Genomic DNA, 20,341 nt, shown 5'->3' with positions numbered 1-20,341 from the left:
TAACAGCTTTTCTGCATGAGCGCATGCTTCTTTTCCCAGTTTGTACTCCCTTCTACTCACACTCTCTAGCTCTCACACATATTAAGCTCATTTACTCCCAAATGCAGAGAAACACAACTTCTGTCTCACCCACACACAAACACCCACACACCCCTACGCGTGTACACTTGAAAGCACAAAATGACAACACGCAATGCTAATTCTAACACTCTTCTGCTTCTCTGGTTTTGGCGGTGCCAGGAACCCCGAGAGGGGCATCCACTTCCTGATCACGCGTGGTTTTGTCCCGGACACGGCTATAGGCGTGGCACACTTCCTTCTGCAGAGGAAGGGCCTCAGTCGACAGATGATTGGAGAGTTCCTGGGCAACAGCAAGCTGCAGTTCAACAGGGACGTCCTCGAGTAAGTGCACTGTATTCATTTAAAGTTCCTGGCGCGTAGAGAGACTTGCGCTGTGCCTTGCAAAAGCGTCCATACGCCAGCAAAAAGAAATCTGGGAAGTGTTTGTGCTCAGGCATTGCACAAAGCCGTGCTCAATATATCATTATGGTACAACTGCAATCCTACCAAAACATGGCCATCCACCCGAACTGAGAGAGAACACAAGATGCCAATTTTAAATCTACGCCCACAGCTATTCACAGCTCAAGTGGACAAATTTACAGATAGAATGACAATTTGATGGGAACTCCATAAAACTATCTGGTGATTGTGGCAGAGCTGCAAGAAAAACTAGAATTGTACTCAGCCTGCAAACCACATTCCATCCATAATGTGGATGGATGGATGGGTGGATGGATGGATGGATGGATGGATGGATGGATGGATGGATGGATGGATGGATGGATGGATGGATGGATGGATGGATGGATGGATGGATGGATGTGTGTGTGTTGTGTGTGTGTGTGTGTGTGTGTGTGTGTGTGTGTGTGTATGTATGTATGGATGGATGGATGGATGGATGGATGGATGGATGCTTTATCTCATGGGTTAGATAAAGCATCCATCATTCATGGATAGATGAATGATGGACTCTTCCATCCATCCATCCATCCATCCATCCATCCATCCATCCATCCATCCATCCATCCATCCATCCATCCATCCATCCATCCATCCATCCATCCATCCATCCATCCATCCATCCATCCATCCATCCATCCATCCATCCATCCATCCATCCATCCTGGTTGAAAAAACATGGTTGTTTCAGCATCACATAAAGCAGATGAAAATGTAATAAAACTCTAAGTTCTTTAAAAATCAAGGTTTAAACTAACTTGAAACATTAGTAATTTTAATCTGTAGTCCCAGTTTATTTAAAATTTTTCATTTTACTTTCCCTCATTATTCAACTGCAGTGTACTCCTCTTTTGCATGTTCATCATGTAAAGCGATTTAAATAGTCTTCTTGCTGAAAATGTGTTATGCAAATAAAGCTGCCTTGAAGAGGAACAAAGCTGTGGAGATAACATAACAGGAGAAACTGACAAAAGATGATTGAAAACTGGCTACCTGTACGCATGTGAGATGGTTACAGAATGCAAAAAATTTGGATTCCAACTCGAAACTGGCTGCAGCTGAAAGAAAAGGAGGGAACTCAGATGAGCCGAGGACTGATTATTCAATTAAATGAGTGAATAAACACAATTACTAAACAGTACATGAGTAACTAAAAGCATGTCTAGGGGAGGATGATAAAATTGACCTTAAACCCAGACAGAAATAAAAAGACAAGCTCAGACATAGAGCAAAATAATACAAGAGCTTGGACTCTCACTCTAAACCAAACCTGAATAATACAATGTCTTAAAGTACAGAGTGAAATCATGAATAATTAAAGAAAAGTAAAGCAACTGGTTTACCTTCCAGCAGGAGAATTACCCTGAACATACAGCAAATGCTACACTGGAATAGTTTAGATTAAATCATCTGATTAGAATGGTTCTGTCAAAGCTTTGACCTGCCTCCATTTGAGAATCTACGTTGAAAGGTGACGTCCAAGTTGAATTTATAATATAAAGAACACAAAAAAAAATGAAAACCATGAATAATTTATTTCCACTTCAGAATTATGTACCCAACTACCACATAAAATAGAAAAAAACAAAGCTATGTTTGGAATTGTAACATGAAAAAGTTAAAAGACAAACACTTTTGCAAGATAGTGTAAGTGATGAACAGCACTGAATTTAATAAGAAAAGGGGTGGGGGGAGGTGGTCTGGCAAGCTGAAAACTAAGTAGAGTGTGTGGGTAGATTTGAAGACGGTCAACAAACCCAGCTGTAGTTTGGATCCCCAGTGATTGTGAGCAACCACAGTGTTTTGACACAAAGTCACAGTTCCTCGATAATCTGGGAGACAACAGCAGATAACATCCATCCCACCTTTCGGCTCCTTCAAAGTAGTTCTGCCTTTCACTTCAAGGGTAAAGGCAGATTTTATCCGTTTTATTTCTTGACTGGGTTTAAAGTTCAAAGATAAAAGATTCATTAAGATATTTGTGTCTTTGACTGATTAAGCAATGTAAGGAATTATGAAAAGTGTTGTCTACACGATTCACATGCAGCAAACATAGGGTTCTGCTGATATGTGGCACATCTGTAGATGCATGTTGTTACTTAGTGGTTGCTCACCCACCCAATCAGTGCTCAGACATCCAGGATGGAGGGGCTTTTTGCTGAGGTTGTTGTAGAGATTGCAGAAATAGGTCACTGCATCGAACACACTCATAAGTACTCAGCCTCACTTTTCGTTCACTGAGTCAAACAGACATATGTGATGTGCAGAAGCTCACTAATGTACACTTGGAGTTTCTGGTATGTACTTCTGTTATTGCCGTAGCCTGCCTTCAGCCTTTCCCTCTGCCCCCTCTCCTTTTGGATTTTTTTTATTTTTCTTCCTTTCACTTATCTCCAGCTGTCACCTGAAACTTTCCTCTGCATTATATTAGTGTGTGTTGACATGTGCATCTTCCAGGTCAGAAGATCTGTAATTGAAATATGACTCTAAAGAGAGAGACTTCGAATCAGCTCCGACACACAGTTTGCTGTGAATTCAAAACACTTCTTTGACTGACAACAGCTAAACCCAGCCTCCTTCTGCCTTCCTCTCGGTAGCTGTGTGGTGGATGAGATGGATTTCTCAGGGATGGAACTTGACGAAGCTCTGAGAAAGTTCCAGGCTCACGTTCGAGTTCAAGGGGAAGCACAGAAGGTGGAGAGACTCATCGAAGCCTTCAGGTAAGAGCCGTCAGTCGCTGTCACAGTCGGGGCTCTCGTACAAACAGATTGTGCTTTTTTTTTTTAAACTGATGCAAAGTTCAACACGTGACCAAGAGGGGCTTTTTAAGGGCTCTCTGAGTTCCACATAATGAGTCAACTTTGTGCCTGCAGCAGCATATGCAGAACAAGAAAGCAGCGACATGTAACACAGCTCGCATATTTTGCAATATTACGTGCAGCCTTGAGGGTGCCTTGAGTATCCAGAGTGACAAACTAATAGGCCAACTGCTTAGACTTACAAAGTACTTAACTAGTTCTGCTGTCTCATTACGGCAAGCTCTGATGACACCAAAGCAGCGTATCATTAGCAAATTACAATGATTGCCTGTAACCTTTGACTAAACGCGGCAGTGTTTTCTGATTGTAAGCCAATCACAACAGAGACCTGCACTGCAGGCAATCAGTGCGTGTGTGTGTGTGTGTGTGTGTGTTCCATCAGGACAAAAATAGATGCTCTGTTTTATCAACTTTCTCTCCTGGAACACACCTCCGGTCCAAATCCTCATTTTAAGCAGATCCTTTTAAATACTGCATGTTTATAAACTTTTTATCATGTTGTTTTGCCGATATTGCTTTTTTTGATTTTATGTAATAGACCAACACAAACTAGTCGATATTTGTGTAGCATTTGCATACTTCTCGCCTGAATGGAGCATCTTTTGTTGCCGTTTAAGCCGTAGGTCTTTACTGAGCCATTCTAACACATGAGCATATTTTGAGCCAAGCCATTCCTGTTTAGCTCTGACTGAATAATTAGGATTTTTATGATGCTGTTTGTTTACCTTCATTCTCTATCAACCCTATAAATCCTTCTCTGAACAGCTGGATTTATATTAGGCTGCTTTATAAACAAGCAATTACAAAATTGATGTGGAATGTGCTCACCCTTTTTGGGGTTAGCTTAATGGGCACTAAATGTACTACTACAATGGTAGTGAATGTCAGTCATACAGACCAAAATATTAATGGGAGTATTTGCATAAATGGCACTTGGAAAAAAAATTCTACTAAATATTACATCCAGTCAGTGGAATCACACAGAATCAGAAAAAAACTCAATGAAATAAATGGAAACTTGAGGTGAAAGGTTAACGGGGTGTCAATACATTAGCAAGGTATTATAGAGCAAGTGTTTTTTTTTTTTTTTCCCCCTCAGTTTGGCTCTTTGCTTTTTGTTGTCACTTTTGACTCTGGCTCTGCAGTGCCGAAAAAACCCAACAAAATCAACAAAGGTGATTCAGAGATGCACATCAGAGACCTACACCATATCGTCCTCCCGTTTTTTCTTCCTCCTCTGGACCGTCCAGTTTTACCTTTGACAAACCCCTGGGTGGATTTGTTTTTTTTGTTTTTTTTATGTCTGTGTACCTTTTAGCCAGAAAATAATTTGAGGGAAAAACAGATAAGCAGAAGCTGCAATTGGCGCTACATCCCCTGGGTTTAACTGTCCTTGAAGCATTCCTGCGATATCCAAAGACTATCCTCGGGACTGAAAACGCAATAGAAAGCTGGTGGTTGTTTTCTCTTGCAGAGTAATAGCTTAGCTTTGCTGGGAAAATTTAATGTGTCTCTGCTGATGTGCTGCTGTTTTCCCTGAGGAATATGTCAACAGTGTGACATGACTTGAGTCATTGCTCCTTTGAACTCAGTAACTAAGATGTCCTTTTTCATGACAGAGGCATATGATCACTATCACAGCTGCCCTGCCCTTTAGTAGACGGCCTACACCTGTCTGCATCACTTCTGTGCTATGTTTGTGTTTCCAGTTTTTTTTTTTTTTTTTTGCTGACTCATCTTCTTACTATCACATATTCCAGCTTTAAGAGTCTAATGCCATGTGGTTTTTATGTTTATCAGCATGTACATTCATGTCATGAGAGTACTAGCATTATGGTTTTTGCATAATGACTTTTTATCAAGTTACCAGCTTAGTTTGTACAACTAAAATAAAACAGATGGAGCAGCATGTAAATATCATTCGTTTTACAGATATCTTATTTGCCTCTGAATCATAGAAAACCTACACAGTTTTAGCATCCACTCAACCTTTTCTGTTTTCAAGTCAATTATAACTGTTTGACAATTGAGGTGGAGGCAGGATAGGCTGATGTAGCATGACCTTTAAGTCTATTGCTTTTTTTTTTTTTTAAATTACGAATTCACAGTATTGGCGCTAAGGGCAATATTGTGAAGAGGTATAGAAGGAGTTTTTTTCTGTTATTCCTTTTTTCAGACTTATATGTTTCTGACAATTGATCTAATTTTTATAAATGATAATCACGGTGCAGTTTCCTAATAATTATCTAATTCATTAGGGCAAATAAAGCACGCCGTGCCAACCTGGCCCTATGGAAGAGTTCAAATTTGAAAACAACAGCTGACTAATTTTTTCATGAATTCTGTTCTGTACCTTCAGGAAAATGTTTGACCATCAGTTTGTGACCTTAAGCTCTGGAGCTGATGGATTATGCAGTAAGAGAATGAGCCAAATTATACCTGCAGGTCTGACTCTGCAGGAGTATAACCCTTCTCTCTTGATTAATATAAACAGATTTGCCAAAAAGAATGCATCAAAGATTATCAGCAGTGATATAAAAGGCTAATTGCCAATTGTACCAAATTTCTGATGACGGTTATTGACGCCAAGGGTGACATACCAGTTATTAGATTTTGGAGGTAAATTTCATAAAGAGCCAAAATGGGTGGATTTAAATTTTTCCCTTAGCAAACATTATCATTAAAAACAGCACTTTTAAAGCTTGGTTTGTTGTGGTCTAATTTTAAAAGTTGTTGATCTTTAAAATAGAAGAAGTAACAAAAAGTTAAAAATAAAGGAAAAAAAAACTCTGTCAGACAACTACTTTTTCACAATTAACACGCCACAACTTTCCAAAAAAAAAAAAAAAATCGACAATTTAGAAATACCGGTGTAACATACAAAACCATCTTCCATAATAATCTGACAATTTTATTTATGAGAAAAACACTAATGGCTATGGATGATAATAGACTTTTTGTTAACTCAAGCCTGAGAATACATTATGTGAAGCAATTTTATTTTTATTTTGAAAATTTATGCAGGGTTTTTCTAGTTTGCTTGGAAAACTAGAAAATTGCAATACGTGGTTTTGCAATTAATTGTCGGAAAATTCCTTTTGGGACTCATCTTGTTTGTTCAATATCTGTGTGAATTTATAGAACCATCTCTAAATGTCATCTCTGCTTCCCCGTGCGCTAGAGCCCTCGCTAATCAGCGCACACCCACCACCTCGTTTCAGTCTGCATTGTGCATAACAAGCTCAAACTCAGCTGATCCACAAAAATTTGTTTATTTTGGGTTTTAACGAACTAAAGAAAAAAAAAAAAGCTGTTAATTTTCACCAGGCTTGTTTTCCCATTCTCTGGCAAAGAGTGATTTGTAGCTTAGTGCTGTTTGGTGGCCACAGATTTACTTTACCTATAGATGGGTTTGAGCGAGGTCTCCCACTCTGTGTGGGGGTCAGGCATGCTTGTGTGTACGGCATTGTTTGTGGTGGACCGCATCTTTTGTTTTTGGTTGTTCTGTGCCTCCTAAACAGTGCTGTCTTTTTGCTTTAGCTTACAGTACTATCAAAAGCGTATTGTTGGTTTTTAGCATGGATAGTGTTGTCTGTTTTTTTTTTCTTTTTCTTTTTTTACAAAGGTTCCATATGATAGATAAATACACAGTAGTGAGGAATTAGATGTAAAGAAAGGTATGCTTTAGTTCTGCATTGAGCCCCCTCGCCATGATATCCCTAAATAAAATCTAATTCAAGCAGCTATCTTCCATCGTTGCCTAGTTTATAAGTAGCATTCACTCGAGTGTAATTCTTCCTTCATCTTACATGGCCTTCCACTTAATCTGGCTGCTTGGCCTTGGTGAATGAAGCAGCCACGAGGTCCATGGCAACTCCGAAGAAGCTGCAGAGATCCAAGGATAAAATTAATGAAGTATATGTGGCAAAACTTAAAAACTCTTTTTAAGTTTTGCCACACGTTCTTCATCAAATCTGTCTCAACTTGGTCCAGGCTGCAAACAAGAATGGACAAAGAAATCCATCTTTAGATGTGAGAATGTGAGATTCTTAGATGACTTGAAGCTGTAATTGCAACCAAAGTTGTTTTTATAGATTGATTCTATGGGTGAAGAGTTTTATGCATTTTCAGATTTATATTTGTATTAGATAATGAAAAACTTTTACATATGTACATGTTTAAATATATATATACGCATATATATCAGATTCAATCCAAATAATAAAGTGACAAACTGCGGAAAAGTGTATATTTCTGCAAGTCAATGTCCTTGCAGTGAACTCAGTGCTAATGTTTTCCAATGTCTAAAAACAAGATTAATTAGAAGATTTTTTTTTTATTTATTTTTTTTTTTTTTTAACACTTTGATTGGGACTGTAGGCGCAACAACTTGTCGCAGAGGAGCCGGTTTGAACTAAAACTTGACGGAAGAACCAATTAATTGTTGGTCTTGTACTTTTACTCTGCTGTAGTCAGAACGCACTAACCACTTGCATCTACTCTCTAAAGTGAATTCTTCCTCCTAGGAGTGAAAGAAATGATCTCCGATTCCCATTTGATGGCCAATCAGAACACCCACTGCGGTCATCAGTTAATCACATTGCACTCAATCATGTGCCCCGAGCCTCTTGGCGCAAATTACAAAGCCATCAGCGAAGTAAAACCACACTCCCCAGGCTGCAGATGGGAGTTGTGAGTTCAGGTCAGAAATAGAGTTGTGTTTTTTAATCAGGAAAGCCAGACATCCAATCCAACGTCAGTTACGTAACCGTTGTTATGTCATCTGTTTGAGGGTTGTTGTGCTCGTGTTGGGAGTGTTTTTTTTTATTTTTTTTTTATACCAAGTGGTATTTGTGCCAGCTGGCATGCAACTTTTATGTGCAGATATGAAGCTAAGAGATCTGGAGCCTGAGTTTAAATAAACTGGTTACATAAGATTTAGAACTGTGTGAATGAAACACGAATCCATGCACAGACAGAATTTACCACTTCATTTATTCGCTCGCAGTTTGCTCTCGCAAATGCTCCTACACGTCTGTGCACATGTCTTTTTGCATACTGCACGCTTCTCCAAAATTGCTGCAGAATTGCATCAACTTGGCACATCAGGAGTTTTGTTTGCGGCTCTGCATGCACGCTTGTTATAACTGCAGGGATGTTTGAGCCTGGAAGCAGCTCCCTTAAAATAAAGGGGTAGCAAGGCTGTTTGATTGATATCCTATACGTTCCCCGGCCTTAGATCTAGTATAGGATGTGGGAAATTGTTTTGCGGTTATAGAGGTCTCAGATGCAGGCTTTTAGTTGCACATGCTTTGACAAGTACATAGTTCTTTGGAGCAGAGGGGCTTTCTCCATGTCTGCATCCTGTCTGCCTATAAAGATAAAAGCCTCCCACTACTGAGATGGCCCACTGTGTAAGTTATTGTGACAGTAAGGAGAGAAAGCTATTGGGGGGATGGAGAGGCGGAAACGAGAGTTTGTGAAGCCTGTGGGCAGCAGTGGGGTAAAGAAGGTCCAAATGCAGCCTCTGTGTCTCCAAACAGCATTGGCTGACCCGGGGCAGGACTCTTCTGCACTGTCAAAAGCCTCCTCCGTCCTGTCAGTCTCCCTCATGACTGCTCCTTCCATGTGAGCAGAAGCTGCAGTCAGTCAGTGAACATACACGGAGAACAGAGTGCTCTTTCAATGTGTCCTAAAGTTGAGTTTAGCACTTCCAATGGCATGTGCAGCATAATTGATAACTTGATGAATCCTAAAGGAAAGATAAAACAAATCTTCTTGAGGAATGCGTGACTCATTGCAGGTCTGTTGTTCTACGCGAGTTATTGTTTTTCCTGGTGTTTCTTGATAAATGGGAGAGACGTGTGGGATTTCACACCATCCCAGCAACAACACAACACTATTAATTTTAAACAAATTGCTACTTATATTCTTTTTCAGAGAGGAATATAGCTACCCACTTTTTCTGAGTTAAGAATCTCTGAATAATTAAAAGCCCAGTGTGATTTGATGTAAAACTACGCAAAGTGGAAGTTTAAATCTTTTATAGAAAGAAAATACTTGCCCAGTGGAAAAAGTTCAGGTTTTGTTGGTTGGATGTCAGTCCAATATTTTAAAATAGCTACTTATTAATTTAAGCTTGGTCACTTTTCATCAGTTCATAATCAAATAAAAAGAAAGTTCCTACCTTTTATGGTTCTCGTTGCATACCTATTAATATTAAGACGATGTTGTAATAAAGTCGTATAAAGTCACTACATACCTGTCTTCTGTTCTTTTGTCTCCTCAGTCAGCGGTACTGTATGTGTAACCCTGATGTGGTGCAGCAGTTTCACAACCCAGACACCATCTTCATCCTGGCCTTCGCTGTGGTCCTCCTCAACACCGACATGTATTCCCCCAACATCAAGCCGCACCGCAAAATGGGGCTCGACGACTTCATACGCAACCTGAGAGGTCGGTGTTCGATTTTATTGTGCCGCATCTGTTTGTGTGTGTTTTAGTGCACACTTGTGAGATTGACACTGTGCTACATAGGGTCTTGTGAACAGAGGTGGTATAATGAGCAGCAGGCAAGTTTCTCACTTCATGACAGGTGGTTTTATGAGCAGAGATCTTTTTCTTTTTTAGATTGGATACAAATATATATATATATAGAAACCAGATGTGCACAGATGTACAGCTGAAACACTTGACTGTTGATGTGGAGGAGATTAATTGGGATGAAATGCCACGAAGAATGATGAGGAAGATGAAGAGAAGAGGAGAGGGCAGGGCAAGTCAAAGCTTTACAACAAGCTGCCTCATATCAACCTTACTATCGGTTTTCTGAGTGACGGCCTCTTGAACTGAAATAAATTAATCAAAGAGGCTGTGGATGCCTGCCTCTGCTTGCTATCGTCAGAAAAACATCAGCTTCGCAGGATGAGATTTCTGATATCCTTGACTCTGCTCTGGAATCGACGCAGTTAATTAAGTCTCGCTCAGTGTCAGATTTAATGATAGTGATCCTTGGTTTTCCAGAAACATCTTATCACCTTTGTTGAATTACCTGAAACTTCTAATGCTGTCTATCCCACAGGTAAACAGGTACAAGCATCAGCAGCTGGAACAACTTTTCTCCTGCAATCTAAAAAAAAAGAAAAAAAAAATCATACACATTAATTATACTTAATTGTTTATAATTCATTTTATATCCCATTAAACAGTTAGAACCAGGTAAGGAAAAAAAAAACATTTTCAAACTTGTGCAGATTGCTTGCACAAGTTTGAAATTGATGTTGATAATTCCCTGTCCTCACAATCACATATACAAAACTGCAGCTTCAAAATTACAATATTTCAGGAATTGAAACTGTCATATTAAGAATCATTACACATAAAGTGAAATCTTTCAAGTATTTAATTCTTGTAATTGTGATGGTTAAGGCTTACAGATAATGAAAATTCAAAATGCAACATTTCAGAAAATTGTGGACTTACATAAGACCAATAAAAAGTGTATTTTAAACATCCATGCCAGGCTTCATGTGTTAATGTCTACGCACGCAGTACTTGGTTGGGCCTTCTTTTGCATGAATTATTGCCTCAATATGGTGTGGCGTTATTGGCTTTGGAGTCTCTCCTCTTCCTCTTGTCAGCAAACTGGCAGCAATCAAGCACAGTAACAGCATGGTCATTAAAATAGCTTTTGGTAACCTTGGCAGTGTGGGCAGATGCCAAGTCCTGTTGGAAAGTAGCGTCTCTATAAAGCGGTTTGCAGAATAAAACCTTGAAGTAATCAAAAATGTTGTGGTTGGTGGCTGTGTTGACTGTAGACTTCAGAAAACAAAGTGGTCCAACAACAGCAGATGATTTGGCACCCCAAACCATCACTGACTGTGAAACTTCACTCTGGACTTCAAGCTTCTGTGACTCCTCTGCCTCTCTGCTCTTCTCCTAGACTTTGGGACATTGATTTCCAAATGAAATAGAATGCTTTTTTTTTCATCTGAAAAGAGGAGTTTGGACCACTGAGAAATAGTTCAGTTCTTTCTCTCCTTAGTCAGGAAAGACAGTGTTGACTTGACACAAGGAAGGCCACATTTATAGCCCAGGTGTTGGGTTGGTCTGTGTGTAGTTGCTCTTGATAAACTGACTCCAGCCTCATTCCACACCTAGAAACTGAGGTTGTTAAAGCTGCTGAAGCTGCAGTTTGGCTTGTTGCTGATGCACCTTTGTCTTCCACACTTTCTCTTCTACTCAATGTTTTATTAATATCTTAGCACTCTGAACAACCTGCTTTATGACATTTTCACATTTGTGTGTTTGTATAATAGGCGAGTTTCAATGTCAAATGCCTGGTTGGTCTGCATGTACTTCTGTTTTTTTCTTATATTTTGTGTTGTAGCCTGGGTGGCTGTGAAGAGGCGTGACAATGGGTGAAATATGCCTATGCAAGTTTTCTACTGCCAAACAGTTCATCTGCGAGTCTATCCATTCAGTCCATCCATTCAAAAATGAGTAATAAAAAATCGGAAACGTTTTCACAGTATTTTAATTTTTTGAACCTAAACTATTTAGTCTTCAATCCATTCAGATTATTAACTGTCAATATGACTGTTGCATCCAGTTACGCTCTGAAGTGATTCACGGCCACAATGTGTGAATAAACAAAACTTACAGAATCGGCCAAAAAGGAATGCTGAGATGAGTGCTAAGGTGAAAATGAAAAACGATGAGGATGCAGAAGGTGGGGAGAAATGTTTAATTTTATTCTGTTTCAAAAAGGAGCTGAGAACCCAACAGTGCTGCGGAAGGAAAATCAAAAGAAAGTTTAAACAGACGGTAATCCATAATGTGTCGGGCATTAGGCAGGGGAAGAAACAATTAAAACTATCTGGCCGTGAGCCCAAGAATTTTGCCACAATTTGTACAGAGATAATTAAAAACAAATGAAGAACGGCTGAGTGGCAATCAGCAAACAACAGCCAGGTGTGTGAGGGACAGCAGTTAAATTAAATGACTAGAGGAGAAAGGTAAAACAAAAGCAATCATAGTAACAAAAGCGAGATTAAATGAAGTAGAATAGGAGATAACAACACAGAACATGGAAGCAGAAAACAAATAGAAAAATCCAATACTCAGCACAGTGATTCCTACAGACCGTGCCGTCGTCTGAATTGTGTCATGAATTTCAATTTGGTATCATTTATTTAACTACTTAAACAGCTCCCTGTATCTGAAGAAAATTTTTTCTTTATGTTAAGCTATTTAAAGTCCTGTTTGCTTGATCAAATTTCTACGAAAAGTCTGAAAAAGCTGAGCAGGCTACCATGTTTGTGACATGCATGGTCATGTTTACATTTAATTCTAATTTAATTTTTCCCCCTCCATTAGACAACATAGTGACATGCACAGTATAAGAAAGCTAGAACGAGTTGCTGTCATATAGCTCAAGAATAAAAATTATATCTATATTTTATAAGCTAGAACCGTGGAAGGTTTTATACACTCTACGTAGCAAACTGCAAATTTTAAATTACAAAATAATGTAAATTCATATCTATATGCTTTATTAGGTTCATGCACCAATGAATTATAAAGCAATCCTGCATGTCGTTTAACAATTAGGAGTCTAAAGAAACTGAACAACATACTTTTTGCAGGTTATATTATTGTTATGGTGCCTTTAGCAGTGTGAATAAAAAAGGAATCGGGCAAATATAATATGTTGTTGCCAAGATCCTGACAAAACGCCAGGAAAATGGATCATATCCCACCAGAACTTAAATCAGTGCACTGGCTCCCTGTTTGTAAAAAGACAGATGAGATGGATTAAAATCTTGCTAATGGTTTTTAAATCGCTAGATGGATTCTCATATCTCCAGGTTGCTGTTTCTTCATTCGTGTTTGTTAGACCAGAATCAAATAAGAGGAGGCAGTGTTTAGTTTCTGTTCCCCTCAGCTCTGGAACTGACAACATGAAAACACAACATATGCAGAAATCGCTTTGTTTTAATTTTCTACAAAGTCAAATATTATTTTGTCAGTTTCATTTTATGTTTTAGGTATTTAATTATTTCGAACTTGCATTTTACTGAGTTTTTCTTTTAATGCGAGACTTCTTGTTTTTTTTTAATGTTCTTTTCCTTGAAACACTTCTTCTCCTCTAAAGCAAATTTAGCGACTTTGGTTGTGAAGGACTCTATGCAAAAATCTAGCCTTGGCTTCACTAAACTATTTAGATTACTGCTATCAGATTCCTCAGCAAAACACTCAACTGCGCAGCAGCAACAGAAAATGAGCATGGACACGCTGCAGGCGTGAGAGGTACACAAAATTCTGCTCCAGTTTGAATAATTATTTATTGCTTTAGAGGGTTTCAAAACATATAAAATACATTTTAAAGACTATAATTTGTATTTATTGCTTCTGATTTGATGCTTTGAAGCTTTCTGTGCTACAGAGCAAAGGTATCAGAAACTCATGCGAGTTTTTTTTTTTTTTATCACAATCACTCCAGCATTGAATGAACCTTTGAATTCTCTCAGGTGTGGATGACGGAGCAGACATCCCCAAAGAGATGGTTGCAGGCATTTATGAAAGGATTCAGCAGAGAGAGCTGCGCTCCAACGAAGACCATGTCACATACGTGAGTCGTGTGGAGCAGTCCATCCTGGGCCTGAAGACAGTCAGTATCAGACTTTTCCTCTTTACTTCACAGTTTACTCGTGTCTCGTTCGGTTTGAATTGTCTCGCAGCAGTCTGTTTCGCATTAGCCGCCCTCTCCGCCTCTTTAACCTTGTTCCTTCAGGTCCTCGCTGTGCCCCACAGACGGCTGGTGTGCTGCTGCCGTCTGTTTGAGGTTCCCGATGCCAACAAACCTCACAAACAGAAGCTCTCTGCACTCCAAAGGGAGGTGTTCCTCTTTAATGACCTGCTGCTGGTAAGGATTGACCTTCAGAAAGGGACACTGGTGTGCGTGAGCATGCATGCTGTCACGTGCCCAATAGGAAATGTGGTTTGATGCCCAGCATGCGACGACGGAGAGTTTACCATCTTTGTGTGTGTGCAGATCCTGAAGCTGTGTCCCAAGAAGAAAAGCTCAGCTTCATACACTTTCTGTAAAGCTATGGGTCTTCTGGGAATGCAGTTTCACCTCTTCAGCAATGAGTGTAAGATGCTACTTTACTTTGCAGCAATTTATTCCCATTACAAGCCCCAGCTTTGTGCATAAAAAGTGCTGAGCTCGCCAAGTTGTCCATTTTACTGTTGTTCTTTCAGGTCAGTGTCAGCACTCAGACTGTGAGGGTTTCATTGCAATACATAATGGCACACGTTGCTATCAAATTGTGGTAAATGTCCTTCAGTAAAAGTGCTTTACTGTAACCGATTCAAATATTTAAGATGAGAGAATAGTTCAACCTCCTGTCTGAAGCTGTAAAAAAAACATTTATAAATTACAATAGAGCAAAGGAAATCGACAAGGGACTAAAATGTCCGGACTCATTTGTATTAATGTTCTCCCTTATCTCTAATTTCTGATGGAAAGAGTTTATGATCAGATTAACATGTCAGTTTCAGCAGCAGCTGAATTCACAACACACAAAATGTTCCAATCTTAAATAAAATGTTGCATTTTTATGCATTTTATACATGTGGTTTCAAGCAATTACAAAACAATGAACTGACGTTACACATTAGTACATTTATTTTTTAGCCCCCTCCCCACACAATCTGGTGACTGTAGACTGTATATATATTTTTTTAACCCATGATTTGAAAGTCTATGTTAAGGGCGTTTTATTAGCTGCAGTCTTTTAGAAAAATGCAACAGAGGTGAATTCAGTTTTTAACGGTCCGCAGGACGCACATTTTCCCACCTCACGGATATAATTGAAGTTCTTCCTTTTCCTCTCTCTTTGGGTATTTGCTCAGATTACGCTCACGGCATTACCATGATGAGCCCCTTTACCTCAGAGAAGAAGCAGCTGGTTAGTTTCTGCTCTCCCAGCGGAGAGGAGCTCAGGAAGTTTGCGGAGGAGCTCAGAGAGGCGATCGCAGAGGTCAACGAGATGGAGCAGATTCACATTCAGTGTAAGGACACAAGCACGCTGCTCTCTCATTATGTGGACATTTGATTAAAACCGTGGCACGCCGTCAGGCGCTGACAGCAGCACTTGCCCGTTTCGCCTTGCAGGGGAGCTGGAGAGGCAGCAAGGGATCCAGTCGCATGGTTTACACACCAATGGCGGGCAAATGGACACACACACGGGACATGGCTCTCCCTCAGGTGCTGGTTTTGCTTGTGTAGCATAATGAGGCATACATTAACTAAATGTCAGGTCCCTATGTAATATCCTTGGTTTTTTAGTATACATATTTGCCGGATGACTGACAGAGATAAATTTTCATCCCACAGGCCAACAGGATGTGTATGATAAAACTGGCAACAACAACACAGTAGAGGTGAGTGCCTAAGCTACTCTCGTCTCCCTCAGGTAAGTATCTGCATATTCAGCTCTGTGAATGTTGCGCGCGTTTGTGTGTGTATATGCAGTTAGACAGGGACTGTGCCTCATCCTGAAAGGAGAGTGCTTTTTGCTTTACTTTAAAAGAGCACCGCCTGCAGCACATCCCTACTATACAGACAAGCCTACAAAGGCTGCTAAGAGGTGGCTCTGTAGTTGCGCTGCAAACAGCCTCATTCTGTGTCTGATAAGTGGACCAGCAGCCGCTGCTTACAAAACAGCCCTTCAGACATCCCCCGCTGAAACCTGCCAGACTTCCTATTTGAGCGAGCACAAGGTTGGCCGGGTCCTGGAATACCATCGACAAAGCTAGATGAGCTTGGTTGATACTGTAAAAGTCAAAAGGTGCATGTGTTAATGTTGTTGGATCTCGGTGGAACAAGCTCCTCCTTTAAAGTGATAGTCCTGGATTTTGTAACTGTGCTTCTATTAAAAGGTTATCAACAGTTAATAACTCTCGTGGTGATTTTAACTGAATAAAAATATCCAGATCAGTTGGCCTCGGAGAGCGAAGCTAGTGAATAGTCTAACAGGTGCCTTGACCGAAGAGGAGACCTCAAACGTTTTTAAAACAACTCCAATTTCAAAAATGTTATTCTACTGATATTTTATGGCTCTTTAAGCTGCTGTCATGTGTTCATTGGCCAGTTATTCACAGAGAAGTTGACGATAATTTATAGAGGAAGTGGAAGTTGGAGGAGGTGTCCAGTGAAACCCATGTGTTAAGAACGGAACATTTAAAGCATTTCTGGTTATCAAGCAGAAAAGCAAGGCAGTGGAAAAAAAAATCCCTGAAATTGTGTTCACTTAAAGAGCTACAATATTTCCACTTTTTACACAGCCTTACTGTTGTCTGAGATCCTTGATACATCACATGCTCAGGGTGTTTTACATAGTGTTGTATCACCTCCAACCCCATTTTCTGCGTAAATGGTCAGTGACTGTGTCATTACCCGCCTAATGCAAACATGACGACATTTTAAAGTTCACCAAACAGAAGGGTCATAAAAGTGTTTTTAAGGAATTGTGTGATTCTCATGGCCTTTACTCACTGTAGCCATGGAGATAGGCAGAGTAAAGGGATGGAAACATGCAGAAAAGTTCCCTAGTCCAGGAACTGAACCCCAGACAGATTGCAATGACTAATGACCTCTGAATATGAGGCTTCTGTTCTGCAGCTACGGCGTTGTGCTACCACAAAATCACTGGAGTTGTTTTAAAATAGAAGTGGATTTATGCTAAATAAAGACAGCAAGAGAGTTACTACTGGGGACATATTAACTGCATATAGCCTTTTAATAGAACCTCTTTGAGAAAAAAAAAATCCTTTACCATCTCTTTAAACATAGGCATATAGATGAATCTGTTCTTTCTTTTGGAGTTCTGTCCTTGTTTTACTCATTTTCCCCTCTTCCCCCTGCCTTTTGCTTAGCCCCTTAGAGTTGTAACTTATTGTGTTAGGGAGACACCACGCCCTCGGTGTCGCTTCTTTCCTCTCCTGATACTCCTTTATCTCTAAGCCTATCATTCTGCCACTCATTTTCTATTACGGCACACCCACATACCTAAAACCCGAACTGTTCCTGCTAAAACTTCTGCCTACGATCTCGTCTTACCCCACGGCCCCCCGTTTTCTCCTCCCAGGCTGGTGTTTGCATAAATTGTGGCCGGAAATGAAATCTGAATGTGGATTTAGTAAATAGATTAGGGACAGCAGGAGAGAGTGTGAATCTTGCATGCGCTCGCACTGCATGCCACCACCTGCATGCCTGCATGCCCATGTGCGTTAACACACCAGAGGGCTGCGTAGAGGCTGCGTTCAGGCTGGTAACTCCTCATGCGTTCTCTGACTGTTCCTAAACTAGGTGTCAATTCACAACAGGCTGCAGACCTATCAGCTGAGCCAGCCCAGCATTGAGTCCGCACCCCTGGCCCTGGCTGCACCCCCCACCCTGCTCAGCCCCGTCCAGGCCGGAGAGCTCCGCCCAGAGACCCTCATCCAGTGCCAGCAGATTGTCAAGGTGATCGTTGTGGACCAGAGCGGACGGGGACGGATGGAGGCGTTTCTCAGCCAAGGCCCGGCGACCCATCAGCTCATCCAGTCTGCCATGTCTACTCCCGTCCGAGTCAGAGAGGGAGACGGACCCCAGCCGCCCCTGCCGCCTCCTCCTCCTCCTTACAACCACCCCCACCAGTTCTGTCCACCTGACTCGCCCATGCCCTTCCACCACACCATGCCCCTCACCCGCCGGCGCAACTCCAGCGGCTCCCGCAGCATTGTATGAAAAAAAAACACGAAATAAGTTGATCCTCACACTTGCACAAAGTCGGTGTAGCACAAGTCAACGCAAAAAAACGTTGAGGAAATACTATATATGTGGAAGGAAAAAGAAAATCAAGAATCTACTCATAGAACTTGACAAAACTGTGTGATTTGTTTTGAATGTGAGCTTTAATAGTGGTTCTGATAGACATATTTTACTTCTTTTGTCTCCAAATTGTCACCCAGTATTAACTGATGTAGCCTGTCTACATTTCCCAGTTTTTAAGAAATATGCTTTGTTTGCATTTTGAAATGTCAGCCATCAGGCAAACGTCGCAGCAAGCTCGGACCGAGAAACCGAGCGAAAGAAAATCTGTCCCAAGAGGACGAGAATGAAGGACTGTTTTCTGTTCTGGATATTAATATTGCTCTTCATTGGTGTGGATCTTTACTGGAGTGAATGTGAGGAAATCTTTCAGTAACGATCCCTAATGTGAAAAAAATACAAGTTAATAGGGCCTTGAAAAAGTACTAATATCACTTGGATTTCTTCACATTGAGCTTGGCTACACAAATTTTTATCTATTTTCTTGGGATTTTACAAAGTGATGCATAATTATAAAGCAGAAGGAAATGTGATGTCTTTTGCATTTCCATGTAGCGTTCTGGTTAAACATGTAGCCGTACCTCATTTTGATGCGATCCAAGCTGTAGGATCTTTGAACAGCGTTGCACATTCAATAAGTGAATTTTTGACCAAATTTACTTTATAAAACAGTAATTGGATATAGGTTTGAACTTTAACTAGACCACTCTCAAACACAAATAGTTCTGGCTGTGTGCCAGGGTCAATTCTTACTGGCAAATGAACCTCTTCATAAACTCTTATTGTGTGCATTCTCTAATAGATTTTTGTTCCTGTATTTCGATACGTCCATTCTTATAAACTGACCAGCTTCTCTGTTCCTGATTTTAAAAAATGATGCATCCTCACAGTGCAATGATCCCAATACTATGTTTCATTATGAAGACAGTGAGATGCTTTGTTAGTATTTCACATATAATTTTAAATTTGGGCCAAAATGTTTAAACTTGGTCTTATCTGACCAGAGCATCTTCCTGCACATATTTGCTGTCCCCGCTGCTCTTTACGTTGTTGCATTCATACTGAGGTGGAATCACCAACTCCTACATACAAACATAAAATATAAAATGAAAACCAACATTTTACTGTTACTGCTCTATTATGCAGTAACCTGTGTTTGTCTGCAATGTAAAATCCCAATAAAATACATTGAAGCTTGTGGTTGTAGTATAAAAAAATGTGGAAAAACGTCAGGCATGAATACTTTTGCAAGGTAAGGTATTTGAACAGATCTATGAAAAAAGCAGGAATGTGGGGGGGGGGGGATACGTCAGCTGAAGCGTAGTGTCAGAAGCAAAGTCGCTCCCACTCATACCCCCCCAAAAAAGAAAAAAACCTAAAAGAATTTCTCAATGACAATCATCTTTTTGTGCTTCGTTGTGTGTTTTTGCTCAAACCGTCTCATTTCTCGCTGCTCTTATTCAGTGGATTGTTGCTCTGACGGGAAAGACTGCTGCACTGCAACATGTGATACTGCGTCTGCACCTCACAGAGAGCAAAGTGTGTGTGCACCGTGTGTATTCAGGCTGCTTACTCATGGGCCACTGGGATTCGGGCCGATAATTCATTCAAAACAAGGCTAAAACAGGCGCTCACAAAGCCTTTCTTCTTCTCATGTACATTTACTCCTGTGAATACCAAGTGTGAATACCCATGTTACTTTTGGATTTAGAGTATATCTTTAAAGAAAAAAAAAGCCCAGAAAAACAGCGCTATTATTAAACCTCGAAATGATGCTACACAGGGTAGATACCTCAGAGTTTTCAGTGTTATATTTTCCTTAAATAACTGGAACATTTCACAAGCAGAGATGCATTTCTGCGAATATTTAGCTGGAGGAGAAAAAAAAAACTGAAGATGTCTAAGAAATGATTCTTTATCTCATCACTGTGTTGATTGCTCAGCATAGATGGTGTCTGACTTGAGCCGGTATATATAGCACATCACTAAGTCTTTTTGCACCACAGAATATATTGGATATATTGTAAATAGATGAAATAGATTTATTCTGGAAAAAAAAACAAAAAAACAAGTGATCAGTTTGCCCAGTGTGTGTATCTACTACGTGTGTATTTGTACA

At 40.2% G+C, this 20,341-nt stretch overlaps 1 protein-coding gene across 1 annotated transcript in view; it reads left to right on the top strand.

The window, feature by feature from the left end:
• Positions 1-18,937, top strand: part of iqsec3b (IQ motif and Sec7 domain ArfGEF 3b) — a 38,851-nt gene extending 19,914 nt beyond the window's left edge. Inside the window, exons 6-15 of the mRNA XM_088006285.1 lie at positions 241-402; positions 3,120-3,242; positions 9,631-9,797; positions 13,874-14,013; positions 14,137-14,268; positions 14,398-14,497; positions 15,261-15,419; positions 15,523-15,615; positions 15,745-15,791; positions 17,719-18,937. Coding sequence (XP_087862411.1) covers positions 241-402; positions 3,120-3,242; positions 9,631-9,797; positions 13,874-14,013; positions 14,137-14,268; positions 14,398-14,497; positions 15,261-15,419; positions 15,523-15,615; positions 15,745-15,791; positions 17,719-18,138 — 1,543 coding nt within the window. The 3' untranslated portion in view covers positions 18,139-18,937. The remainder of the gene's footprint in view (positions 1-240; positions 403-3,119; positions 3,243-9,630; positions 9,798-13,873; positions 14,014-14,136; positions 14,269-14,397; positions 14,498-15,260; positions 15,420-15,522; positions 15,616-15,744; positions 15,792-17,718) is intronic.
• Positions 18,938-20,341: the final 1,404 nt, after the last annotated feature.

The sequence above is a fragment of the Poecilia mexicana genome, unplaced genomic scaffold, assembly GCF_051168715.1.
Source record: "Poecilia mexicana isolate PSO_F unplaced genomic scaffold, ASM5116871v1 scaffold_6, whole genome shotgun sequence".
In the NCBI taxonomy this organism is placed as follows: Eukaryota; Metazoa; Chordata; class Actinopteri; order Cyprinodontiformes; family Poeciliidae; genus Poecilia; species Poecilia mexicana.
The sequence above is the reverse complement of the archived record's forward strand: the minus strand, read 5'-3'. Positions and strand labels throughout refer to the sequence as shown.